The sequence below is a fragment of the Mirounga leonina genome, unplaced genomic scaffold, assembly GCF_011800145.1.
Source record: "Mirounga leonina isolate KUSES-001 unplaced genomic scaffold, KU_Mleo_1.0 Mir_454, whole genome shotgun sequence".
Taxonomy (NCBI): Eukaryota; Metazoa; Chordata; class Mammalia; order Carnivora; family Phocidae; genus Mirounga; species Mirounga leonina.
In genome coordinates this window covers 5304992-5321665 of record NW_023270763.1, presented here as the reverse complement: position 1 = coordinate 5321665, position 16674 = coordinate 5304992, and the positions used below count along the sequence as shown (strand labels likewise).

The 16674-nt window shown below is 58.1% G+C and overlaps 1 protein-coding gene across 2 annotated transcripts; it reads right to left on the bottom strand.

Annotated features, from left to right (window-relative positions):
* Window positions 1–25: 25 nt before the first annotated feature.
* BRI3 (brain protein I3) lies at window positions 26–10426 on the bottom strand. Of its 2 annotated transcripts, XR_004676260.1 has the most exons (4): window positions 10146–10426; window positions 9467–9569; window positions 1424–1797; window positions 26–1142 (listed from the first exon to the last, which is right to left on the bottom strand). XR_004676260.1 is itself a non-coding variant. In XM_034988373.1 (3 exons), exons 1-3 carry the CDS (start codon window positions 10285–10287, stop codon window positions 1665–1667), a joined length of 378 nt encoding a protein of 125 aa, XP_034844264.1. In that variant the 5' UTR covers window positions 10288–10426; the 3' UTR covers window positions 1384–1664. The 2 variants fall into 2 exon arrangements, 1 of the variants encoding a protein (XP_034844264.1); XM_034988373.1 differs by lacking the exon at window positions 26–1142 and having other exon boundaries at window positions 1384–1797.
* Window positions 10427–16674: the final 6248 nt, after the last annotated feature.

Sequence of the window (16674 nt, the reverse complement as noted above, 5' to 3'; positions counted from 1 at the left end):
AAAATTTAATTTTTTAACTTAAAAATTTTAAATTGTTTAATCAGATGTAGAGCTACCTAAGATGGAGGAATCCCCAAGTTTCCTTCTATTTAGACATACCTGAAGAGCGTGCAGACATTTTGCCTGACCCTGTCACAGCCATGATGTTTAGTACTCGAATAATCCCAGAGCTATTAAGTTTAGTAGTTTGGAGTTACGAACTCCCCGACTCAGTGCAGAGAAGACACCAGGCCTTGCTGCACGTGGGCCTGGCTCAGAGCGTCACACATGCGTGTGAGGGCCCCACGCGAGCGACCCCAGGGTGTTCTCGCTATGCTCGCTGATCGAAGCTGCCTCCCTAGCTGGTGTACTTCATTTCTGCAATCAGGTACTGACCCCCACTCCCGCAAAGAGCACGTAGATAGCCAGGACCTGAGTGTTAGTGGCTGGGATGGGAAGGTCTGCATTTCATCTGAGACCTGCCACCCCAGCCTCAGAACTGGGAACTCTGAGCCAGTGGCCGAGTTTACCTCGCTGCCAGGGACTGGGCCCTGTTTTGGAGGAGTCCAGAATCAGGACGCACACCCTGGCCATTCACTGTGTGTGGGCGGAGAGGACCTCATTTATCACAGCTCCGTTGGTCTCGCCATAAAGGTCAGCATTTTTCTATAAACTTGAAAGTGGTCATGGTCAAATGCAGGTAAACCACTGGAAGCGTGTGACACCTCACGTCCTTGGTCCTGCCCTGGCTGCCGGGCGAATCGGGCGACCCCGAGGGCTGAGGAGTCAGACCTGCGTGAGGGTCTTCCGGGCCAAGCTGGCCAACAGCACACCTGTCCTGAGAGAAGACGCTCCAGCCAATAAAGCAACCACAGTCCCATCTCGTTGAGCGGTCCCTGCTTCTCTCAGCGTCTGAGTAAGAGGAGGGCTCGTGGCAGCGCAGTATTTGCAATGGGGGCGGTGAGGCCTCCCTGACCTCCAGAGCTCTGCTCTTCGGGATCCTCCGGCTTTGTTACAGAGACTCTCAGGTGCGGTCTCTGCAGGCTCGCTTGCCTCACCCGACCCGACCCGGTCTCGGCCTTCACAGACGACTGGTGGGCACTCGCCTGCCTCACCGAGGAGGGGAGGGCTTAGCTCAGGTCCTGGGCGCAGAGGTGCGTGCTCTGTAAGTAAGTGTCAAGGTATATTAGGTTTCGTTATATTAATAAAAATTTGGAAAGCACACTCTTGAGCTGTGACTGTCTACGGAGGACTAGATCGGACCTGCCAGGAGCTGGATGCTGCTGAAGCCAGGCGATGGGGGTGGTGGTCTGGTCTGTCTGGTTACGGAAGATCGCGAACATGCCCACGAGTCTGTTTATACGAGCAGCAGTGTGCACGCCGAATAAGCAGAACCAGGTAAACAAGGGTATGAATCTCATTTATTTAAAACAGTATTTCTCACCTTTCTCAAACTGAAGACTGCAAAAAATAAAAGCAGTGCTTTATTGAGCTGTCATTCACCCCAGAGCAGTGCCGCTGTGTCCCCACGCCGTGACCCCTGCGCCCACGAAACTGCAGCTCACGCCGTCTAGCCCGCCTCGCTTTACAAAACAGTCCTGAAAGCTTAATCAAATAAAGCTACTGTACACATTTACATTAGAAAAAGACAGCTGGATGTAGGGAAGCCGGGTGTGGTGTTCCTGTTAAGTGAAGTTCGCGCCACAGTTGGGGCATCTTCGCTTCCTCAAGGCAAAACAGCAGATGAACCCAAATGGGAACAAGATGATGGCCAAGAAGATGCCCAGGAAGGTGAAGGAGTCCTCCAGAACCCCGACTCTGTGGAGAGAAGAGAGGGGCACTCGTGTTAGGGCCCTTGGCAGAGCCCCGCACGAGAGGGGACGGAGCGCGTGAGGACGCGGGGCCCTCGGTGCGTCAGTGACTGTGTCCCCAGAAGCAGTCTTTGCCCCTCCAGCAACGAACCCGCCGGCCTGTTGCGCGTGCCGATTCCGGCCAGCCACTGCTCCAGAATGGGAAGGGGAGGGGAGTTACCGGAAGGAATCCTCACTTGTAACGACAAGAACGTTCCCTTGCCACGTTTCCTCCTCCGTTACAAAAGGACGAACAGGAAACAAATGCTAGTTTCTATAAAAATTCTTGTATCTCTGAAAACGAGACCAAGAAAACCTAATCATTTCAGGGTATGTTTTTCCCCACTGTTGAAAAGTTTTATTCTTCCATCCCCTAGAGGGAAATTCCAGAAACTTCCTCGAATTCTGTTTTGGGAGAAGGTTACAGCAGATTTTACTGAAAGATTAAAATCAGCCAAATTCACAGTGTCTATAGGAAGACCACTTATCTTGAGAAATTTAATCTCTTTCTTCTTCACAAAGTCAAATTTATCTTCAGTGTGCGTAACCCACACGCCTAGGACCTATCACCCCAACCATGTGCCAGGAGTGTAGGTTCAGTGACCTGAGGTCACCACTCACGTTCCAGGCTCATTTTCAAAGACGGGAAGTAGGAGCCTTGCGCTCAGCTCTGCCACTGCTGCTTAGGCCACTTCTGGAAAGTTCTGGACACAGAGCTGGAATTAAAATGGTAACCGCAAGAGCCAGCTCAGCCCTCATGAGCAATGGTTCACATTCTGGAGAGCCAGGGCAAGTCGGTGGAAACAAGTTCCTCCCCAGGCGGCCAGGGACACCTTCAGCCTCGTCCACCACGCTGTGAGCCGAGGGCCTTTGGGAACAAGGCACTTCGCCAGAATTCACCAGAACAAATGTGCCCAAGTCAGCCGAGGCGGAGTACTGAGAAGGAAGGAGGGAGGGGCTTCCGGGACAGTGGCCCTCCCTGCGGCACCCCCCGGGCCGGCCTGCCTTCATGGGGTGGGCCCCGCTCCCAGACCGCCCCCGCCTCCCCGCGTTCACCCCAGCTGCCTCAGTGGCCCTGAAGCCTCCTCCTCCTCTACCCACACCTCCGCTCCTTTGTCTTCAAACGCTGCTAAGGGTCTCCTGTGCCCACAATGTTCTGGAAGCAGCTGCTTCTCGTCTTGCCACTGTGTGTGCAGAGGACGAAGGTTCAGCTTAACAGAAGGTCGAGTGTCAAGGTGAAGCACCCAACAGAAGACTTCCTCCACTCCAGATGCCACACCTGGCGCCGCCGCCCCTTCTGAGCTCCGCTCCTGCCCACGCTGGGCCAGGGCTCCAGCCGCGCAGACGCCGCGCAGAGAGCAGGAGCCGGGCTGAGGGGGGCTGAGGGCTGAGAATCGTGGTAACTAGACTCTTAGGAAGCCTGGCTTTCAACTGCTTAAAGAAACCGTCACACTTGATGCCCGCTTCCCTTCCTACTCCCTCAGGAGGGAGTTGCCTAAAATGTCTACACAGGACAGCACCCTCTAGCAGCACTTCCCAAGGGGCTTGTCCTAAAACACCACTTCCCCTGATAAGCTCTGCAGAAAAGGACTTTTTTGATTAATTTGAGGAAGCTCATCCCCCTGCCCTGGAGTCACGGTGCACAGTAGTTTAGGAAAGGCTCTGAGAAGTCCCGCAGTAAAGACCCCTATTGAACTGTTTCAGCCGGCATTTCCCAGGCTGACCTGTGTGCTGACCAGTCAGCCTGCACACAGGCAAGGCCGGATCTGAGGGCAAGCTAACCAACAGGCCTGAATTTCCACCTGCAGAGTTACCTTTTCTTGTTTAGACTGCTATGAAAGTCTAGTATTGGAGGAGTCCCCTTTCTAAGGACTGCCAAGGTCGTCGGGTCCCCACATTGTTCCTTGGCCCTCCCGTGGCTGCCCCTGCCCGTGGGCGTCCAGACACAGCTGTGCAGAGCCCACCCCACACCTGCCCCACCTGAGAAAGCACCAAAGGCCATGCTGCCCAAGTCAGGGGTGAGGCTTCAGGGAGGCCCTGGGCCCCACACGGGGACAGGAACGCATCTGCTCTGGCCACAGTCCTCGCGACAGCTCCTGCAACTAACTACGGCTGCGAATCAAGCCACTTTCAGACTAGCTAGACCTGGACCACTCGGAGCTTTGCTGCCACCCAGGTGCCCCTGTCCTCCTTCCTCCTGGCATCTACCGAAGTCCCACCCACAGCTGAAATCCCAAGAATCACACCCGTTCACAGGGTCGGTTAGAATGCCCAAGAAAAAGCCGAGGACAGAAGTGAGCCAGGCCTCCTAGCTGGGTCACAAGCAACAGCTGAGAACCTTCCAGAGAAGCCTGCCCTCTGAAGGAGTTAGGAGGGTGCCTCGCCCAGCATCCCCTCCAGGGGCGAGTGGGGCCCAAGGACAGGGACTACCTGGCTGAGCACCTCCCAGGCTGAACACTCCATGTCATCCCACTTAAGGATCAAAGCCATTAAGCAGCACAACCTAGAACCCGGTGTGTCTGCTCAGAGGCTGCAGATGTCCCGGAGGAGCCTGGGGCCAAGGCGTATCCTGCTGTCCTCGGTGCCTGGGGCAGCCCTCTGAGCCCGGTGCAGTGTCCCCACGGTGGGGGGCAGGAGCCACGGGGGCTGCCTGGCACACCTCCCCACACGAACCCCCCGTCGGAGGACAGGCGGCTGTCGTGGGCTGCTTGCCCCAGCTGCCTCTTCCCGGGTGCTCCGCGGCCCTCAGCTGGAGGGAACCCGGGGTGCGCGGGGACGGACACCCCCCCCCAGGCCCTCCGTGCCCATGAAGCCAGGGACCGGCCCTGCCCGAGCACGAAGCTTCCCAGCGGCCCCCACGCCGTCTGGGCCCAACACTCCCCTTGCTCGGCCCCTGGAAGTGCTCTGGGAACTTAAAAGGCAGAGCAGTGGCCTCTCGGCCTCGCGGCGGACCAGGCGCCCTCCCCCTCCCCCAGCCGGGGCTTCCCAGACCCGAGGACACAAGCCCACACAAGCCCTCGCTGCTCACACCCGCCGTGCTTTCCGTCCACACCCGTCACGTACTCCGGCCAGAGCACAGCTAGCCGCCTGGGCCGCCGCCGCTCCGTCCTCCGTGACCCTGCGCCTCCCCGCCGAGGCCCTTGGAGGAGAGGGCCCCAGCTCGCCCCGTCCGCCTTCACCCCACTCTAAAGACGGCCTGGCCACCGGTCTCCGGAAGAGCAGGGGCCTTTCCCTTCAGGGATGAGGGAGCGGCCCCGCCGGCAGGCCCGTGAGCAAACCGCCTGCCACGGCCAACGACCCGAACCCAACACGCTTTCACGCGTGAGGAACAAGGCACAGCCAGCGGGGGCAGCCCCCAGGCACCACACCTGCCACCCCAGGAGTCCACACCCCTCTTCCAGACGATACAAGGCTCTGAAAGAACTTTCTCATAGGTTTGTAGCACACTCGCCTGGCGGCAACCCGTGACCCAAACTAACCCGTGGCCACGTACGGTCATAATTCATCCACTGCACGTGAATACTCCCGTCCTGCTGCAAAAATACTAATGTTCTCACCATGGGTACTGCCCCAGACCTCAGAAACAATGCTGGCATAACTTACAGTTTCTAAAGATCCAGAATCTTCTGAATTGAGAAACACAATCTGATCTCTGGGCCACTTTTGATGGAGCAAGACTCCAGGCCGCAGAGCAAACCTGTCCCTGGCGCCCGTCCCCACGAGGCACCACAGGACGGAGGGGACGCCCGGGGACAACCCTGACGCGGGCTGCCTCCCACCGGCTCTCCCAAACGGCGTCACCCGCTCTTCCTCTCCGCACCCCCCGGCCCCGAAAGGCCCCAGTCGGCTCAGAACGAGCTTCAACTCTCAACCGGCTCAGAATCCACAATCCACACTGCGCAGGCGGCCCGCAGAGGCTGGAAGCCGCGCCCCGTTCTTGGGCAATCGGCTGGTGGGGGGGGGAGGTGGGCAGGGAAGGATGTGGAAGCTGGAGAAACTGGGAACTGACAAATTCTGAACACGCTCATTTAACTCCTGGCTCTGGCCCTACGGAGAAAGCGGCCACTGGGCATCTGTGCAGAGCAGGCCTGGGCCAGGCTCTCGGGCAGCGAGGCGACGGATCGGCCACCAAGGCCCGAGGGGAGTGAGCGCCCCAAGGACCAGCCATCCGCGAAAGGCAGCCCCCGCATGTCCCGTACTCCCTCCGCCCCTCCACGCGGGCACTCAGGGCCACCAGCTCCAGCAGCCCTCGGTGCGTCCCCAGTTACGCACTCAGGGTGGCATCCAGCCCGGGAGCAGCCCCCAGACCAGCCCTCACCGGAAGGCCGAGTCTCAGGGGAGACAGAGCTGAGGACTTCCTCCAGTGGCCTTCAGTGGGAGCCAAGGCTTGGGGACCAGATGCCCAAAGCACCCAGCCAACCCGCTCATACCTCACCCACTTGGGAGGCGCCTCTGTCTGGCCTTGTGCTGTCCCAGGGCCTCCGCTACACAGGGGCACACAGGGCAGGTGCCCCCGGGGGGGTCGGGGAGGACTGGCTGCGGGAGGAGCTGCGGATCACCCAGGCCTGGGCCTGGACCCACGGACCAGAGGCCCCGGCATTCCTTGGGGTGCTCCCCCTCCCCCCCGTCAGGCCGGGCAGAACCCACAGGACCGCGGCCGTGGGCAGGGCCCATCCTGGTGGCCTGTTTTCCAGCCGGCCCAGGCCCATCGGCCGCCTCCGGAGCGCTGGTTTTGTGGTCCCAGATGCCAGATGAGCTGGGGCCCCTCCGCCCCCTGCCTGCAGCCCACTGTCCAGACCCCCTCCTCTCAGGACCCCTCCACACACCGCACCCCGTCCCCCCATGCCCTGTGTCATACCCTCAGCCTGCCTGGAGCCTCTCTCTCGGCTGCCAAGGCCCCACTCGTTTCTGGATCTCCTCGTACCCCTCGGGTTACCCCCAAAACTAAGTATCAGTGACATCCGGCCAGTGTCAGTGGGGAGCCCCGGGCAGGCCAGGCTTTATGCACACTCTGGCCTTTGACCCCTTGCTGCGCAGGGAGCCTTCCCAACGGGCTGCCCCATGGCAGCCCGGGGTGAACCGAGCCGAGCCTGGACTCCCAGACTCTGGGGGCTGCCACCTCCCCTCACCCTGCGCTGAGGGACGGCCCACAACCCCCAGGACCAGCTTCAGAGAGGCCGGGGCCTGGCCAGAGCCCTGCCCGGGCAAGATGGCGCTGAGTCCAGACAGACGGGGTGAAATGAGGAGCCCGCTCCTCTGCTGGGCTCCCAAGGAGAGCTTTCTCGAGGCCCACTGAAAAGGGAAGACGGGGTCAGGCTGCTTAAGATGAGGGCCAAGTGACATGGGCCTCTTCGGCCAAGCCTCCCTCAGAAGGAATCACAGACGTGTGACTTGAGCAAATGCCTGCCAAGCTACCAGGAGGGAAGGGGACAGAGCCTGGCGGGCTGCACGAAAAGGGAGACAGTGTGTTCACATGACAAGTGGCCGTCTCCCAACTCCAGATGCCAGACCGTGGCCTCGCCGGACTGTGCCCCAGGGGACACCTCTCCGCTCTCCCCAGAGGGGAGCCGCCCCAGGGCCACGCACCCGCTCCCCAAACCACAGGAGAGCGTCCTTGGGAAGCGCCGGCCTCTCCCTCCTTCCCACTGCCCATCTCCCAGGCCCCCTGCTCGCCCGCCCACTGCCTAGGAAGCTGGCCTCCCGGGGCCAAGGGGCTGCCCGCTCTCCAGCGGCGGAGGGTGGGGACACTCCCACATGAAGCACCCAAGTGCTGGGGGCGGCCCTTACTGCCAGCACCCATCCTCCTCAGTCCGCAGGCGAGAGGGATCACGGGGACAGGCCAAGAGGGAATCAGCGCGTTAGGTCCCAACTCCGTCCCCAAACTTGCTCTCAGAGCACCCCCTCCTCAGTGCTACCACCCAGAGGCAGGGAGGACGGTGAGCCCGACATGAAAAGCCTGTCCCGCTGCCGGCGCCCCACACCTCAGCCTTCAGGCAGCTGACCCTGATCCAGATTCTGCAGGAGTGGGGCTCCGGGACCCCATCAGCAGAAGCCACAGGCCTCCGACATGACAGAGCTCCCGCCCGGGGGGGAGAAGGAAAGTAGCCAGGAAAGTGCTCCCCACCCGGCAGCCACGGGGGCCTCGCGCTGGTCTGAGCACAGGCACTTGGGCCAGGAAGGGCTTCAAAGAGCACCCCAAGACACCCCCACTTCCCAGGTGGGAAAACGGCCGGGATCTGAGTGCAGCGCCGGCAGCAGGCTGGGAACTGGCTGGACACAACACGCAGCCATGGCGTGGAGACACTGAAATCGCAGCCGGACTGCTCTGCCCCAGACACCTTCCTAAACTCGGGAGAGCACTCAAAGATTCTCCCGCCAAAAATAGGCCCTTGGAATCCTCCAGCTGGCCCGCGTGGGGACAGAAGGACTGTGCACACAGCCAGGGCTCTGAGCACCCAGCGCCAGCCTCAAAGCCAAAGACAGCGGGGTTCCCATCACCTACCTCTGCACACCCCCCCCCGAGACTCCCAGTGGCTCTCTTCACAGGCGACCGAGTCCTGACCCCCGCCCAGCCAAGCAGCCTTCGGGGAGCTCCCAGGCCCACGCCCCTTCTTCCCACCTTTGTACCTTCAAACCCCAACAGCTGTGATGCCCCCAGATGCCCGTGGAGAGAGTGGTGTCCAGGAGGGTGCAAGTGATCTGTCTTTCCCCCAACCCCCGTTACGTTCCCCCAAAGGCTGTATCAGAAGACACACCTGTCCTGAGTTGACAGACAAGGTCCCCAGCTGGCCCACAGCCCCCTCTACTAGGCTCTGGGAGTGCAGCCTCCTACCCCCCATCTCTGTGAAGCCCTCCCCCGCCCACACAGTTGACCCCTGTGACTCTGAAATCTTTAACTTCCCCTTGACTCTGCTCCAGGCCTTCCAGATACACCTTTGACGTTAAGTCTCAGTGTGAACCGACGTTTCTCAATTCCATCTCCGAGACTTCAACTTCCTTGTCCCAGACAAGCTGAAGACCTGCACTCTTGCATCAAGCAGGCAAGGACCAAGTCTTATCTGAATGTGAACCCTCATGACCCACACAGAACAAGCATGGAGCCAGCTGCAGCTCGGACCCTATAAAAGCAGTTGCAGGACCCTGGAGGCTTTGGTTTGAGAATACGAAAAACGGCTCCTGCCCCACACAAAGAACCACAGTGTTTCCATCCTCCTCCAGCCAACGGCCCCGCGCCGCGGATGTTGCTCCCCTGGCCTCCTGGACCTCGGGATCCTTGGACACACTGGCCATCTGAGTCAGGGCTCTGCTGCCAGGGCACTTCTAGCTGCCCTTCCCAGTAAAAGGAAACCTTCCACCACCTTCAAGAATCAACTGCAGGTTCCAGAACCAGGGACACCAGGTGTTAACATTTCTGCATCCCACTCATCTGGGACCCAAGGGCCCCCAAACCACTCAACTCCGCAGGAAAGGGAACCCCTCCCCGATGACCCATGAAACAATGTGAGACCTAAGGACAAACGAACCCACTCTCGCCCACACCGCAGGTCAGCAGCTTGTCCCAAGACTGCCCCCCCCCCCGCCCCCGGCGAGTCTGCCTTCCTGAGGCTCTGGGGACCAGCCCCCGGCCTGTGACATACCTGCAAACTGGGCAGCCTCCAACGACAACGATGGAATTGGCAGGGTACCTGGTGACATTTCGACTGTGGATGTTGTAGACCCTGGGGTGGTGGGTGGGTATCCCTGTGGGCAGGAAGGCACATCAGAAGGGGGCCGGGAGGAAAACTGGGAAGTTTGAGGGCTACTTCTCCTGTCGTCCCCCCGCCCCGACACCCAGCCCGCCCCCGCACCCAAACTTATCCTTTCCAAAATCCAGACAACGGCCCGCCTCCACTAAGTGCCCGTTATGGGCTTTACTGGGTGCTAATCTGCAGACAGCACCTGGTTGACGAAGTTAATGGGAAACCGGGCGCGGCGCTTCCCGGGACGGGCGGGCCCGGGGCTCGCGACCCCCCAGGTCGGCGGAGCGCCCGACAGCGGGCTCCCGGTGCGGGGACTCCCCAGCCACCCGGCCCCACGAGCTCGGCGTTCCCGGCCCCGGGGCGGCCCCCCGGCAGGGCCCGCGCGGGGGTTCCCCCCGCCCCCCGCCCACGGTCGGGCCGCGCCCCCCGCCGCAGCGGTGTCCGGAGAAAAGTTGCTTTCGGGGTTAAAGGTCCCCACGGGACCGGGCCCAAAGTTTGCTCCCGGGGCCGCGGGCCCGGCGCCCAGCCCCGACCCCGGCCCCCACCCCGGCCCGCAGCCCCCGGCCGCCGGGCGCACCTGTGACGAGGTAGGGGTAGGGCGGCGGCGGGGGCGCGGCGGGGATGGCGCCGTAGCCGTGCGGGCCGCACGCGAAGTCGCCCTGGCCGGCCTCCAGGTTGTAGGCGGGCGGCCGCTCCTGCAGCAGGGGCTTGTGGTCCATGGCGGGCGGCGCCCACCGCGCCCGGCCCCGGCTCCCGCCTGGACTCCCGCGAGGACGCCCGCTCCCGCGCCGGCTCGGACTCGCGCGGACGCCCGGACCCGGCGGCGGACCCGCTCCTCGCGGGCGGCGGCGGCGGCGGCGGCGGCGGCGGGGCTGGGCCCCTCTCCGAGGCGGGCGCCGCGGGCTTCCCCTCCGCGCCTCCCCCCGGCCAGTCACAAGACCCGGGTCACGTGGCGCGGCTCCCGGCGGGGGTGCGGCGCGGGGCGGGGCCGGCGCGGCGTCTTAAAGGGGCCGCGCCCGCCCCGGCCCCCGGTCGGCCGCTTGCCGGCCGGGACCCCGCGCTCTTCCGCGGCCCAGTTCCGCGGCCCCACAGACCGCGGCCACGAGGAGACTCCGCGCCACACACACGACTGCGAGGAGGTGCCGCACGGGGGTCTCGACCTTTACGGCCCGCGGACTCCGCCCCTTCCAGCGCCTGGGCCCGCCCACCCATCTCCCCGCGGAGACCCCTTGGCCCGAGCCCACTCACCGCGGGGAAGGGCAGGAGCCCGGGGCGGCCAGGAGGGGAGTCCAGGAGGGGCGAGTCCCCCGGCCGTCTCCTGGTTGTCACCGCTTCGGGGCAGAGGGGCCGGGGGCTCCGCGTTCCGAGCGACCCGGGATCCCGATCAGGGCGGCGGCCCGGGGCAGTGGAAGTGCAAGCTCCTGCAGGAAGAAGCAGGGCGTGCTTCTCAGCCTTGCCTGCTCGCGCTCAGCTGATGTTCAGGCCCTCGGATTTCTTCTTGATGAATTAAATTAGGTGATTTCTAGGAGTTGTAGCCGCTGATGACAAATAATTCCCCGCTGGGGGACAAAACCCTAAATATTGAGCACCTGCTTCGTGACAAGCACCGTCCCTCCCTTGTTCGTCGGTTTTGCTAATCGTCACAACAACCCGGGAGGTACTTAATAGTCCCAGGCTACAGCCCGGGTGCCGAGGCTCAGGCAAGGGGAGTGGCCTAGACTTGACGCAAAGACCAACCACTAGGTCGGGTGCCCTCGGCTTCGGCGTTTCTATTGCTGCCCGCCAATGCTTAATGGGCTTGTAATAAAACTTGGAAAAGAAGGATCTGAAAGCTTAAAGCCCCTCAAATTTGTAGCTCCTCTAGGCCTTTCCAGGGCCTTCTGTAGCATTTGGTGTTTCATGTGACCTGCAGATTGATCTAGCATGAGGACTAAGGACATCTCAGACCCCACCTTATTTTTAACTTTTCCTCAGAGACCATCTTATCCCTGGGTTACAAGTTTAGCTCCTCAAAGCCCATCTCCTGTACTGGTCATCATCACCCCAGCATCCTGTGGGGGAGAAATGAGGGGCGGGCCTGACTAGCATTAGGGGAGAGCCAGGTCAAGAATGGAGACTGGGGGGCGCCTGGGGGGCTCAGTCCTTAAGCGTCTGCCTTTGGCTCAGGTCGTGATCCCAGGGCCCTGGGATCGAGCCCCGCATCGGGCTCCCTGCTCAGCGGGAAGCCTGCTTCTCCCTCTCCCACTCCCCCTGCTTGTGTTCCTGCTCTCGCTGTGTCTCTCTCGTCATATAAATAAATAAATAAATAAATAAATAAATAAATAAATAAATAAATAAAATCTTTAAAAAAAAAAAAAAGAATGGAGACTGGACGAGAGTGGCCAAGGACTTTGTGGCCAGCAGGGGTCCTGGCCTGAGAGAGAGATGGCCCCACAGTGTGAGAGCCCCACCAAGGAAGAACAGGGGTGCATCCCCAACCTCACCAACCAGGGAAAGGTGGGCTTGGGTCAAGCCTGCTGACACCTGGGCAGCTGTGGACACCCCAATGGGCCCCCATCCTTCCCCACCTTGCAACTGCTCATGAGGTAGCTCACCTATTGGACCAAAGGTAAGTTGGCTGATGTCCCTTCAGTTTCCTGGTTAATTTTCCCTTCTTCATGTGCCTTTGTTTACTAATTCAAACTCCACAAAATCCTTGGCCTCTGGCTCCCTTCTCCTCCAATAATTGATTCCCCCCCACCCCCACCCCAGCGGTGTCCCCTAGCTTGGAAATCCATGTTCATGAATGAGAGGGCATGGCTTGGGATTTCCCAACATCACTTTGGTGGACATCGCTCACAGACACAAAATAGGTCCTGCCCCTTCATTCAGGAGCACGCTGAGTGTGACCTGTTATCCTGGGTTCTGCCTTGAAAGGCCTGGGGGGGGGGGGGGGACAAAGATGACAGGCCAGGGACACACAAAAGAAGCAGTGTGGTAGGGAGTCAGACAGTAAACTACAATGGCAGTGCAGTGAGGTATGTGCAGTGAGAGGGTTAGGGGTGCCCATGAACCCTGGGTGCCCTAAGAGGACCAGGGTAGAAGTCCCATCTAGAATGCCAGTGGTGACTTGGCCCAAGGGACCAGGGGACCAGCATTCCAGGTAGCATGAACTCCCATCCCAAAGAGCAGCCCACTGCCTGCCAAGGCTGAGTCACTTGGTGTGATCCGAACCCTGAGAGGGTCTCCAGTAAGCAAGGGTGGGGCTGGCCAGAAGAGGTGGGGCCCAGATGCTGGAGGTGAGATAGCATCCCGTTAGAGCTTACAGCAGAACGGCCAGAGTTTAAACAGGGGAGGAGCAGCATCAGATTTGCACATTAGAAAAAAATGGCTTTGGCAGCAGTGAAGAGGGTAGTTCAGAGGCAGGGAATCAAGGAGGGAGGGACAGCTGTGGAGATGGAGAGGAAAGGGGAAAGAGAGGTCAAGAGCCCATTGAGACTTGGTCACCTCCTGGACGGATGTGGAATAGGCATGATGCTCGGGTTTCTGGCCCAGGTGACCATGTTGCCAGAACATGGACATGAACCAGAAGAAGCTGTCTGGAGGGGACATGTGGGGAGGCCAGGCCCAGACAGGCTGACTCTGCATGCATATCCCGAAGAAACACCTAACCAAAGGAAGGCTGTGCAGGAAGAAAACTACGAAGCATTAGCCTTATGATAAAGATGAGACAGTCTGAGTGGCTGACAGCCGATCACCCACTCAACAAGTATTTATGGAGCACATACTCTGCCCAGGATGCAACAAAGCTGGCAACATCCTGCCTCGTGGAGCTACACTCCACTGGGGGTGGAGGCAGTCATGGAAAGTGGTGAGTGCTATAGGGAAGAAATGAGCAGGGTCAAGGGATGGGGGTCAGGTGACCAAGGCGGTGCAGTGGTGTGGGATCCTGCATCAGTGTTTGGAGTGGGCGCATCGAGAAGGTGAGCAGAGCCTGGAGGGAGGTCAGAGTCAGCCGTGAGACCAGAAGGACCAGCTTCGGTTTGTTTACTTGTGTTCTGAGGGGAAGGACGGTAACAGCACGTGTATATCCTGGTGGGAACGATCCTCGTAGGAAGAGGGAGGATATGGGAGAAAGAGGGGAGAAGGGGCCCCGTGCTGGGATCCCAGCGTCACCCACAGAAATGGGAGAAGGTGGAGCATGTGGGAGCATTCTTCTGAATGCTTCTGTTTTCTGTATGACACAGGAAGCAAGGTCAGCAGTGAGACTGAGGATAGGGGAGGGGTGCTGGGGTTCCAGGAAAGAAGAGGAAGTAGGGAAGTTACCGAGGAGAATGGGCACTTGGCGAGGCTAGAGAGTCAGGATTTGACCACATGGCAGTGTAAGCGCTGACCGAGACCAGTGATGCTACTTCAGAGCGGGACCAGGAATAATCTCACCTATGTTACAAAAAAGAGATGAGCCCCAAATGGAGTCACTTGTGCTCAGCCCCATGTCAGCAAACCAAGACTTAATACCCAGCCAAACTGCAGTTTCAGCCCTTCCCAGGAGTGCAGTTTTAAACCAGCCCATCTGGAATTCCCTGGCCAGCGGTAGTGAGGTGACCCACCTGACAGAACCCTTCTAACCCCTTAGAGAAAGCGATCTGCTCTCTCCTTGCCCTGCCCCCTTCTGCCTACAAGTCTCCCATTTTGTGCAGCTCTCTGGAGCTCCTTTCTATCTGCACGATGGGATGCTGCCCCCTTCACGAGTCACTGAATACAGTCAATTTGATCTTTAAATTTACTCAGTCGATGTTATAAACACCTCAGTTCTTCCTCGGGGCCAACCCATGAAGTAGGCTTGGACGGCCCCGAACTGCTTGACTCAGGTCCTGTAACTTTTCCAAGGTCTCCCAGCCAGGAAAGGTGGATCTTCAGATCCCACATCAGCATTCCTGCCACTAGTCATCCCGGTACCCTGCCTCCACGCAAAGTGCACGGGAAAAGCCAGCCACTGCCGATTTTACCAGAAATACACTCCGATTGAAGAGTTGGAACATACCTTCCTCTGTGCACATTTTTCAGATAGCTGAAATTCTGCATGTTCATATCACGCAGACATTGATTTTTTTTTTTTTAGTATTGCCACGTCCATAAAAGTGAGGAAATATGACTTTAATTGCTATGTGTACAGGTCCTTGCTGGGAGCGCTCTGCAGGGGACCTGGTCAGGCCGTCCACGTGCTGGCCCCTGCCTGGGAGGTGCCACTGTCCTCCAGACCTTGACAGTCACCAAGGACTCTCCTCAGATGTAGCCAGAGGAAACTAAACAAGGATCCATGTCCTTTTTTGCAGACTGCTGATTACCCATCATGTGAGTGTCTTGCACATTCAGGAAACTAGCATCTCACATGGTTGGGATTGTGGCAAAAAAAAAAAAAAAAAAAAAAAAGGCAAGCAGCAGTAAATATTTCAAAATCCAAGGCTGTAACCAATTACAAGCGCCTGGCTCAGAGAAGGCGCTCACCAAATATTTGCTAAATGTTTATCTTAGATGAGCACTAAGTTTTAAGTTTTATGGTAAGCTGGTGGTAAGCCTTATAATTCTACTAGGCAAATATTTCTAAATATTTTATAAATTAAGTACATATGTTTCTATGCAATACAGGTGACAATTTCACGCTGGGTCACAGGGTAATTCTCATCTATCTATATATATATATTACCATATTTAATTCCATACTACGCCCTTCATTCTCTAAGAGGTGGTCCTTGCTCCGTAGGTCTACCCGGTAGAACACACTCATGCAATGACACATAAAAAATGTCTAAGTCAACATCTTCCAGCAATTCTCACACGAACAAAGAGCAAATTCTGGATAGCAAGTTTCTAGCTAAATAAGTTTCCAAGTAGCTGTACCCCAAACCCCTGGAAAGCAGCTCAGTATTAATGGATGATAACCAATGTATCTGGACTAATAATGGGCAAAAACATGGCAGTCAAACACGTCTGTGGCAACCACATGCAAAATTAACTTAACGCCTTTATCTCTGCCGTATGCAGAGTCACCGAACAGGGTGCTTTTCCAAGACTTCTTGATTGGGGCCAGGGGGGCGTCCAAAAAAACTGTAGCCAAATTCTCTCTCTCTCATGGATGTTGAGGGCAGCGCCCAGAGGAAGTGGGCTGAGGTTGGAACAACAGCTGGTTGCCGTCCAGATTTCTACAAACTGAGAACAGCTCTTGTCTGAGCTCGTCACTTAACCTTTGTAAGCCAGGCTCTCTTATACTAAGGCTTCAAGCATCCTCTCGAAACTCTAACAATGTCTCCTCCGTGGGGGCATGTCTACCTTCTCATCTCCCACAACGACAGCATCACCATTCCTGGATGGAACTGACAGGGAGAAACCCAACCTTTGTCATGCTGTTGTGTGTGGGGATTCAGATCAGGGCCAGGACATGCAGATTTTATTTCCCCCAGTTGACATATAAGGAAAGCACCTCTCTCTCCACTAAGTGAGGCCCACTGTGGGCCGGGATGGTGCCTTCTCCCTGTCTCCCCAGTGCCTGGGACGGTAGGTGCTCAAAACCGCCGACCTTGCCCAAGTCATGTGGCTGGTAAGGATTCAAACTTAGATCCTCCGGCTTCCAGAATTGAGCTCTGGCCCATAGACCATGAAGCGCATCCCCCTTCAGGCTAGAAGTAGGTCTGGATCATTCCAGAAAGCCATTCCTGGTTTTAAAAAGCCAAGAGTGCCTAGAGTATAGGGAAGATGCCCATGAAGATGATTGATGCCCTTTGGGATCTCAGTGGTTTTCGTGATTACAGAGTATCATTCAGGGGGGAAAAAAAAGTACCTTTTCTACCCTCTCCCAGAGGTCACTGAAAGTTACTCAGATTTGCAAAAGGTATTTCCTTTTGAAATCTGTCACCATTGTTTAATTCATGACAGTAAAGAGAAACCAAGGTGAGCTTGTTACCATTTACCAGAGCACTGAATTCGGTGACAACTGGGACTCTTCTGTGGTTGGGGGAAAGCAAATGACCACTCCCAAGCTGAGATGAGAGGTCACCTCCTTGGGGCCACGAGGGACCTCTGTGAGCTGCCCCAGATGATTTTTACAGCCCCTGGCATGGCCTCCAAGG

Excerpts from the sequence above, each read along its gene's own strand:
- BRI3 (XM_034988373.1), bottom strand. The coding sequence starts at position 10,287 with ATGGACCACAAGCCCCTGCTGCAGGAGCGGCCGCCCGCCTACAACCTG. Across the intron at positions 9,570-10,145 it reads CTACCCCTACCTCGTCACAG|GGATACCCACCCACCACCCC; the intron begins GTGCGCCCGGCG and ends TCCTGCCCACAG. Across the intron at positions 1,798-9,466 it reads GGAGGCTGCCCAGTTTGCAG|AGTCGGGGTTCTGGAGGACT; the intron begins GTATGTCACAGG and ends TTCTCTCCACAG.